At 38.0% G+C, this 10,181-nt stretch overlaps 1 protein-coding gene across 1 annotated transcript; it reads left to right on the forward strand.

Annotated features, from left to right (window-relative positions):
* The first annotated feature begins 440 nt into the window (after positions 1-440).
* LOC146004617 (protein GVQW3-like) lies at positions 441-806 on the forward strand. Its single transcript, XM_083143489.1, has one exon. It carries the CDS (start codon positions 441-443, stop codon positions 804-806), a length of 366 nt encoding a protein of 121 aa, XP_082999615.1.
* Positions 807-10,181: the final 9,375 nt, after the last annotated feature.

Genomic DNA, 10,181 nt, shown 5'->3' on the forward strand with positions numbered 1-10,181 from the left:
CTTTATTTGACCCAGTAAGAGCTTCAAGAATTAAAAGAACACTCAAAACAAGCTCCTGACAACTTCTGCACCAACATACATAAAAATCCATCGCTTAAAAATACATAGGATGTAAGAGAAAAATTAATGAAAATAGTCATGGACAATTTGCACGGTAATACTCATGGATCCCACTCAAGGTGGAATGATTTCATTCAGGTTGATTTAAATCACTTGAAATAATTTATAGAATAATGTACATACGGATTTTGTATATATCAGAATCAGTTTTGGTGAAACTACCTGGGCAGATCGGAAAGTAACGCACAATATTTTTTTCTCCCCAGGTATTGCAGCTGGAATGCTGAAATTGCACGACGAGAGAGTTTGAAGTTTGCACCACAGAGGGTATTTTTTTCCTGTGCAGCTCTAGCGAGAGAAGCCTGAACCTCGAAACAAACATGGCGCGCATGTTACTGTCGTCCACGTGTGAAGAGCAGCGAAGTGTGGTTCGATTTTTGTGGGCCAAAGGGCATACACCGAGTGAAATTCACAGGAACATGCGTGGCGTGTATGGGGACGACTGTCTGGACCGTATCAATGTCTCCAGGTGGTGTGCATTCTTTCAAGAGGGCCGTGTGAACCTTAGTGATTCGCCACGCTCCGGGCGGCCGGTAACAGCTTCAACTCCGCAGAATATCCGCGCCATTGAGGCAGCAATTTTGAACGACCGGCGTGTGCACCTGCGAACCTTATCGCATACGTTCAACATTTGCTATGGTGCGGTGTACGACATTGTTCATGACACGTTGAAATTCCGTAATTAGTGCTCGCTGGGTGCCTAAGAACCTGACAGACCACCACAAGGGCCAGCGAATGATGACAAGCATGGATCACTTAACGCGTTACGCCGCAGAAGGGCATGACTTTCTGAAAGGAATCGTCACTGGTGATGAGTCGTGGGCGTACCACTACACGCCCGAAACCAAGCAGGCCTCTATGGAGTGGAAACATGCTGGTTCCCCAGTACGAAAAAAAATCAAAGTGACTCAATCTGCTAGGAAAGTGCTTGTGACAGTGTTCTGGGACATGGTTGGTGTGTTATTGGTGGACTTTGCTGAACACGGGACCACTGTGAATGCTGCAGCCTACATTAAAACTTTGGTTAAGTTGCGTCGTGCCCTTCGTGACAAGCGCCGCAACATTCATGCTGATGGTGTCATGACAATGCCCGTCCCCATGTTGCTGCTCCTGTTCGTGAGAAACTCACCGAATTTGGGTGGGAGGTGCTCCAGCATCCACCATACAGTCCGGACCTGGTACCGTCGGACTTTCATCTGTTTGGTCCCATGAAGAAATTCCTGGCCGGCCAACACTTTGCGACAGATGCGGAAGTGAAATCAGCAGTCTGCAGTTGGCTATACTCTAACCAAACGGACTTCTACGAACAGGGCATATTGATACTGGTACCACGATGGGAGAAATATGTTGAGAAACTTGGTGACTATGTAGAAAAGTATAAAAGTATATACAACCAGGACGAGAAAGGAAGAGCTCTTCTTATGCAGATTTGGCTATACTTAAAACTTGCTCAACATGCCCATATGAGTTTTTTGCTCTAGTGTGGAACTCTGCCTAACCCAAGGATTTTGGAAAAATTCCCGAAGGGGATTTTTCAGAAAAGAAGAGCTCTTCTCATGCAGATTTGCTACACTTAAAACTTGCTCAACATGTTCATATGAGTTTTTTGCTCTAGTGTAGCACCCTGCCTAACCCAAGGATTTTGTAAAAATGCCCTCGGGAATTTTTCAGAAAAGAAGAGCTCCCCTTAGATTGATTTGCCTATACTTAAAACAGTGCCAAGTTCCCATATGATTTTATTGTTTATAGTGTGTTTTTTCTGTCAAAATCTTGAATTGATATACAGCTCATAGGTATTGGGTTTTAGAACTTAGTGGAGTGTTGTGCATATCAGCTCAGCTATTAACTGCTGTTATGCAGGCAAAAATTGCCTGATCAATACAATGGGAGAGAGGCGGACAAACATAATTTATTGCTTCCATGTTTTTATAATCTTTTGATCAGTCCCATGTTTCGGCCAGCAATAAATTATTGCATGCCCGGGAGTTGTATGCCAGCAGATATAATCTATATTGTGTTTTTTCAGAGAGAAATAACATATTATTCATCATCATTAGTAAATGCCTGGGAGATTATATCTGTTGACATTACCTACACTGTGCCTTTTCCGAGGGAAATTACATGTCATTTGTCATGGAACTCAAAGAGAAATTCTTATCTACACTATGCTCTTTTCAGGAAAATTACTTACCATCTATCATATTGAGGAAATTCCTAGTATTGCCTTCTCGGATATTGTCATGCAAACTGGTTTGGTCTTGTCGCAACAGAATAATTGCAATATTTCTTTATTTATCTTTTTGGCAGATGTGCTGTGTTATTTGGGGGTAGGTAATATATATAAAAGCTTTTCTGCCACGAGCAGAGGTGCTATAAAATGGGTAGGTAATATATTTTCTGACGGTAAAGTGTTGTTTTATATCCAAAGGGCCTCTGTGTTTGAATCGGGCCTCTAGAATTGCTCTGTGACTCTCTCATTTCTTACATCATAAACATATGATTTTTCCCCTATGAGAATAACACTACATATGGTGTCATCAGGTAATGCCTCATGGAACTCACAGATAATTTTAATGTTTGTCCTGTCATTAACCACAACTTGTTTTCTTTTTGAGGTGTTGATTACAAACATGGGTCTCTGTGTTTTGAATTCATCTGGTGTGTAATACATGTCAGTATTGCCAGTAGTGACCCTTTTGAATGCCGTAAATGCCTCATATAATTTGAGGAAATCATCCTTGGACATGTCTAAATTGTAATTTTCTCTAGGAAATACCTCATTTCTGCCATTTTTAAGATATATGTTCTTGATGTTGCAGTTATCAAATCTACTTGAATTTTTTTCCTGATTATTGTGTCTTCCATTCTGAAACAATACCACCACAAAATCCGGCATGTCATATTGTATACTGGAGAATTTGTAGCATCAAACTCATAATAAGTACCAGATGCGGGCTTCTGTACACATTGATATGTATAAAATTGTAGAGGAATCTGTGGATTTTTTATTATATCAGCTTTGTATTTAAGAGCATAACTGGCCTCATATTCAACAACCGGGATTCTTAACTCCATAGTCTGAATAATGCACTTGCCTTCATCAGGTAGAGTATTGGGCAAAGCTTCCCCTGTAGAGTTTAATGTGCTGTACCTCATCAAAGCATTATTATCATTTGCAGCTCTTCTAAATGTGATTCTTAAACCACCCTTCCACATAATATCTTTGTAATCTGAGAAGAATCCTGGCAACAGGCGCATAGGAAACAGCACTGTGTGGTTCTTAGATAATATCTTATCACCAGCATCAAATCCACCTATTTTGTAGTAAGAAGCCTCGGTTTTGGATAATTTTAGTGTGGCCAAAGCTGTGGAGGTAATGCCGGGATAATCCACTCTGTTTATAACAACACCATGCTTTCTGATCTCAATTTCAGAGAACAGATGCGGCACAAAATTATCCACTAATCTTATATTTGAATTTGCCGGATAATCTGTTCCATCGAGCTTTACAACATCAAATTTGATGTATAGATCTGCTCTGTGGGGGTGTATAAAGCCATCCCCTACATCAAGATCAACCTCAATTTCTGTGTTGGGTTGATTTAAATTTGCAAATGTCCTCCTGTTTGGGGGGAATGATTGTAGCTCATAACTCTCAATATTTTCCATTTTTTTTGTATGTATTTTTATTTAAATATTAATCTCTATGATTGCAGTTGTTGTGGCTCCAGCAAAATCAACTAATTCTTCTTTCTCATTAGTGACTATCAATTCAATATTATCTATTCTATTATGGCACACAGGAAAATATAATGTTGGGGATGGAGTGTAGATGATTGGCTCCATGAATTCAGAATTAGGTTTGAATGTTGCAATGATGCCAGTTTGTTTGTGAGTGCCTATGCCATTTGATTTGGTGATCATACCCTCGGCCACATTACAGTGAATATTCAGAGTTTCTATGGCTAAGAATTTAGGTATATTAATAGCAGTGTGTTTGATGGCCGCTTCAAGTTTTGTGTTGTTCTCAAATCCTAACAGCTCTCCTATAGTACCCAGATCCACTGTTTCTGTAGCAGATACAATCTCTACTCTGTGAGTGACAGAATTTTGACTTAACACTACACCTCTGGGTAATTGAGCATTTAGAGTGGACAGATTATACTGCCCTGGAGTGATGACAATTTTTTGATCCCCTACTGCAATTTTGTTGTTGTGGTGTGTAATATTAGGGATCAAGTACATGCCGTAAAATGCTCTGAGAGCTATTGTTTTGGGATACACTATATCATCATGTAATCTGAGTTTCAATATTGAATTTTGGCTGGTGAGATGGAATACCCCCATGATGTTTTAAATACCACAAGGCTTTTTGAAAATTTTCAATTGATGGTTTATTTATTTGAGACATATATCTAAGAACTGATAAACACAAATGTCCACAATTAACATCTTTGAAATTTTGAACACGGGCATTATTGTAATAAAGATTAGGTGATTTTAGATATTTTATTAAATTTTCAGGTGGAACACCTCCAAATGAATCAAACACAAATGCCTCATTTTTTAAATATTTAAGATAACAAATCCAGTGAGTGCCCTAATTTTTGTACTTATCCAAATTAACAATGCCACACTCTTTGTTGAGTGGTTGTTCTGGTAAAGAATCAGACATGTACACACCTCTAAAATTTTTGATGCCCAGTGGCTTGATTAAAGCTTCAATATCTTGGTTTGTAAGCGGCTCTTGTTTTTTTAAACTTATTCATGGCTCTCTTAACACCTTTGCCTTGTTTCTCCATGGCCAGGTTATGGCGCTTTATTTCATCTAATTCTGCACTATTCTTTTTGGCATCTATTACTGTTTTTGCTATGGCAGCTGATCCCCCAGCCAAGCTCCCAACAGCCCCAAGTGCTGCTAAGATGGCCGGGATAGTAAATATAAATCCACCCACATGTGATTTTTTCCTGGATTGCTGTAATTTTTTTAATTGGGGGGTACTAAGCAACAATTTCATACCATGGCCCTTGGCAATACAAGAGCTTTTTTTCTTGCGCTGCTTTTTGGTTAAAAGACTATCAATAGTTTTAAGAGATTTAAGACCTGCATAAGGTATTTGATACATAACACCCTTGGCCTTCATTGTAGGTTTATTATATACATATTCACAGCCCCCCCCCCCCAGTTTTTGTTTGGTGTTCATAGCTATGGTGGTCCCCAATGCTGCTATTCTTTCACTTAAAGAAGCATCTTCGCTTACAAATCTACCAAATGCAGCCTCTTCTAATTTCTTGTCTGCAACATGTCTCTTGTCAAGATCAGTATGTGTGTTGTATGCTATGTCATGGTCTCTACAAGCAGCATCTAGGGGATTTATACCAGGATCTCCTCTGTTTAATCTACGGTCCAATTTTGTACCTGGACCACAATACTGATAGCCTGGAATGTGTAGTTCAAATGGCAGCTTGTTTATAATGTCATTCACCAAACCCCGACCCTCAGAAATATTCCAAAATTTAGGTGGTAGAGTATTAATAATTTTTATGAGATATCCAATCCCCTTAGTGTCATTCACTATAAAATTAGACAATTTTGTGCTTATCATGTCCATAATTCCAACCTTTTCATTGTAAAAATTGTTGTTGCCAGCATTTTCCTCCCCAGCTATCACCAATAACCTATCTACAAGTTTCCTGACATCATCAACCCAGACAAATTCTTTGGGCAGGGTGTTGTATTGTTTGATTCCACTGCCAGTCTTGATCTGTGACCATATGGGCTTGATTAAGTTGTTATATTTTGCTCCACTGCTAGACTTGACTCTTTTTTGTGTGGGATCATTGTTCTGGTATAGAGCATCTGATTTTATTAATATTTCTCTGTAATATTCATAATCTTGATCTGTATAGTTGCCAGGCCTTTTCCTAGTCATCAATTCCCACAATCCAGGTGTGCCGGGATACTTAACAAAAGCACCTTTTTCTCCGAGACGAGATTCTGAATATACAATTATATCATCTCCCATAAATGTTACTCTGAAATTGCCAATTCTATGTATGATGCTACCATCAAGCTGTGTGTCAGCATATAAGCCAAAGACCTCATCTTTGTTGTCTTTAGGTGTGGTTAAATATTTTTGAGCAAGAAGACCCAATTCAATAGGATCCTGAGTAGCTTCAATTCTTCGAGGAGCAACAGGACTAGGTGTATGAATACTGGAAAGTGGGGTGATTGGATAATCTAATATGTTCCTTGCAGCTACAGGCACAAGCTCTGTGATCAAATTTTGATTTTGCTCTGTAACAGTTTTGATATTTTTACCTAATTCACTAATAGCATCAATGATAGGCTGTTCTGTTTGTTTGTGTTGTTCATAAATTCCTCGGTTCTGTGATTTCCATCCCTTAAATCTTTTTAGAAGATAATCTCTTTATTTAAGATCATCAATGATTGGCCTTTTCATGGTTATTTATATATGTTTCAATGTCTAGAAAATTGTTGATTTTATTTCTGTATTTGCCACTACTGGGTTTTCTTGTCATATCAATTGTGACAAACCCATAACTGTCCTGGTTCCAGCACCTGCTGCAAAACTTGGAAAAGTCATTGTAGCTCAAGTCCCCACCTACATATTCATCATGTATGTGTTTGAGGTTGGTATGATCTTGATGAAACACACATATAAAATTGCTGTTGTCTCGGATCAGCTGCTTCGGAATTTTAGAAAAAGTCTGTGCCAGGTAGAAACAATCAATGTTTTTGTGTCGGCCCTGTGTAAAGAAATTTCTAACCTTGTTTTGATTATCCAATATAATGTCATCAAACACAACAACAGAATTATCGAGACATTCATGGAGTGGCTTAACATCTGGTTCAAAAGTGGCAATATCCAATCCATCATATAGCTTCATCAGCTGCTGATATTTTAATTGTTCCAAGCTCTTAGAGAAGACATACAAGTGCCTGTTTTTCCAGTCTAACCAGTTGGGTGCCAATAAAAAATTATCAATCATTAGTGTAGTTTTACAAGCAGATGGCCAACAATAAGACACCTAATATTATCAGGCAGCAAGTTGCCATTTCTCTTATTCTGTTGTTCAGCTTCTGGCAGCCTTTTTATAACATCCCAGGTGCTCATATTATTATTTTGTTTGCATCGATCCAGCTGTGTTCTGGAAGTCCTAGCCATTTGACAAGTAACTTGTTGCCTTTTCTGCGGATGATTTTTTCTATGAGATATGTATCAGGCTGTTTAGTTTTGCTGAGTTCTTCTTCATAGAATCTGCCTTTGAGAATTTCTCCTCGGTGATCTTTTATTATATATGTGTTAAGGGTTCCGGGTTTAACTTGGACCACTGTAAATAATTCAGTGCTCCAGTTTCTTGTAAAGCCTCTTTTGAATAAGTGCTTATATTTGCTGATTCTTACTTGATCACCCACCCTGTATTTGGCCTTTCTTGTTGTTGGCTGGTATCTAGGATAATAAACAGTCCTGATCAATTTTTGCTCATCAGATGAAGTTACTTCAGAGGGTTTCATGTTGATTGTGGAATGGACCGAGTTGTTATATTTATGTAGAAGTTCTGGAAGAATATTAAGCCATTTATAATTACCTTGAAGTGTAAATTGTTTATACATAAGATTTTTTAGGGTTTTGTTGAATCTCTCTACAATTGAGGCCTTGAGATCACTGTAACTCGAGTAATGTTTTATTGCCTGGCTTTTAATAAATTGTTGAAACACTGAATTATAAAATTCTTTGCCATTATCTGTTTGCAAATTGCGCGGTGATCTTCCACTCTGATTGATGATTGTCCTGATGGCTTCTGTAACACATTTTCCAGTCTTGGATTTGAGTGGCACAGCCCAGGCAAATTTTGAAAATGTATCTATTACAGTGAGTAGATACTTGTAGCCCTTGTTGATTTTGTCTAAGTTTTTCAACTGCCCACTTGCCATTTCAATCAAGTCGCTCTGCCATAAATCATCTATGCCTTTTGTGACTACTGGCAGTCTCTTATAATTATGTCTGGCTTGTCTGTGTAATTCATCAACAATAATTTGTCTAGACATAATATGAAAACAAGAATATTGCAACTATGGGGTGTTCAGCAGCTGATACTACAGGATTTTCTAAATATAATTTGTCCCCTATTTGTATTTTAAATTCCAGAGAGCCATCATCTTCAGCATAGGCTGTTTCTAATGTATTGGGATCTGTAAAATCCTCTAACTCTACACTGGTGATTTTTACTTTGTTATCAGCATTTGTTATTGATAAGGTGGGGTAGTGGTGTGCCTGTGGTTGAAGCCAATATTTGATCTTGATTGGTCTCAATGTGCCCCCAACAAAAAACTGGTAATAAAATTGTGCAGGGGACAGCATATATATTTTGCCACCTGGTGTAAATGGAGAATCATATTCTTTGTTGGGGATGCTGTACAATTCAAGAATTACTGTATGTTTTGGATTCTCGATTATGCCTGTTATTTCCTTTTCTGCTGTGAGCAATCTGCTTGTTACAGATTCAAGGTGCTCATTGATGGTCCTAACAACATCATCATGGCCTGGCTTGATTTTTATGTCCACAATAAGTTTCTTGTATTGTTGCACAATTTCTTGTAGCTGGGTTGCAAAAACAGACAGAGCATTTGCTTGATTGGATTCCATGGTTCCTAGCTGTTGCTTGATATTAGCTACAATTTGTTGCAAATTTTCAACAACTGCCAATTTTGAATTTTGAGCAGTAAGATCATGGACCTGTCTTCTGATATCCTCAAACAGGGCATGCAGTTCATTAATATGTTGATTAGTTGGTAGAGTGGCCACTGTCTGAGTGAGTTGTTTGATCTCTGCCTGGATATTCTTGATATCTTCTGATTTCAATATGCGATTCACTGCTCTCTTAATATTTTTAAGTTCCTGTGATGTGGGAAGATTTGATACTGTATTTTGCAAAAATTCAAGTGCCAATTTCACATTGTTTAATTCAGAAGCATCAGCCACATTTTGCATAGCATTTTGGAGCAGGGCTATATCTGCCTGAGTGGGTGTGGATTGTTGTAAAATTTCAAGTTTTGTTTGGATATCATCGATCAAGTGATGAAAATGAGATAGTTCAGATTCAGTGTTGAGGTTTTCAAGCTTTGTGATTTGGTGCTGGACACTAACAAGAGTATCTACAATCCCAGGCAATCGGGATTCTAGTACATTTGCCAAATCACTTTGCACTGCTGCTATTGTACCTCCAAGATGGGTTATGGTACTTTGAATTTTTCCAAAATCTTCATATGTTTCAAGTTGCAGCTTAATATTTGCTACACTCCGAGTTATTGCACTCAAAGCATCAGAAGATGGCAAGTTGTTCATACAATTTTCAAGTGTCTCAATTTTTTCTTTAACCTCGGCTATGGCATTGTGCAGAGGATCCAGATTAGGTATTTGGAGTGATTGAATCTGTTCTTTTAGAGTGGAAATCACTAGATCAAAATCTTCTTGTGATTTTATGCTTTTGACAATTGTTTGGAGCTGTGCCTGGACATTATTTATCTGCTCTTCCAATTGTTGTTTCAATTGCTCAGAATTGGTGGCCTGGGTCTTAAATTTGGCTTGAAGAGCTGCTACAGCTTCTTCTAAACTTTGAAAATTATCTAATGTTGCCAGATCAGTATATTTTTGAAGCAACAATTTGAGTTCAGAATCAATTTTAAGAAGAGGGTCCATGCATTGTGATTGCAAATTTGTAATTTCTAATTGAAGACTGGCATTGAGTGTGGTTTGTAAAGCTTGTAAATCACTTCTTAATTTCTTGACTCTGACATCAAGCATCAGAATCTCATCACTGTGATCTTCATGCCTTGTATGGCCAAATATATCATTAGGCATTTTTGTTTTAGTGGTTATTTATTATAGAGTATCTGATTCTTAATTCTATAAAAAAGGGTATAAGCTTGTCATATGATCCAGGGACCTCAATATATAAGCAGTCACCAGCAGAAACAGTATATACAGTGCCAGAAACCATGTTTGAGTGCTTAATTCTATAAATATTTCTCCCTA

Source organism: Lepisma saccharinum, chromosome 22 (genome assembly GCF_977018435.1).
Source record: "Lepisma saccharinum chromosome 22, izLepSacc3.1, whole genome shotgun sequence".
Taxonomy (NCBI): Eukaryota; Metazoa; Arthropoda; class Insecta; order Zygentoma; family Lepismatidae; genus Lepisma; species Lepisma saccharinum.

What these genes read in the sequence shown, in the direction of transcription:
- LOC146004617 (XM_083143489.1), top strand. Translation starts at nt 441, where the DNA reads ATGGCGCGCATGTTACTGTCGTCCACGTGTGAAGAGCAGCGAAGTGTG.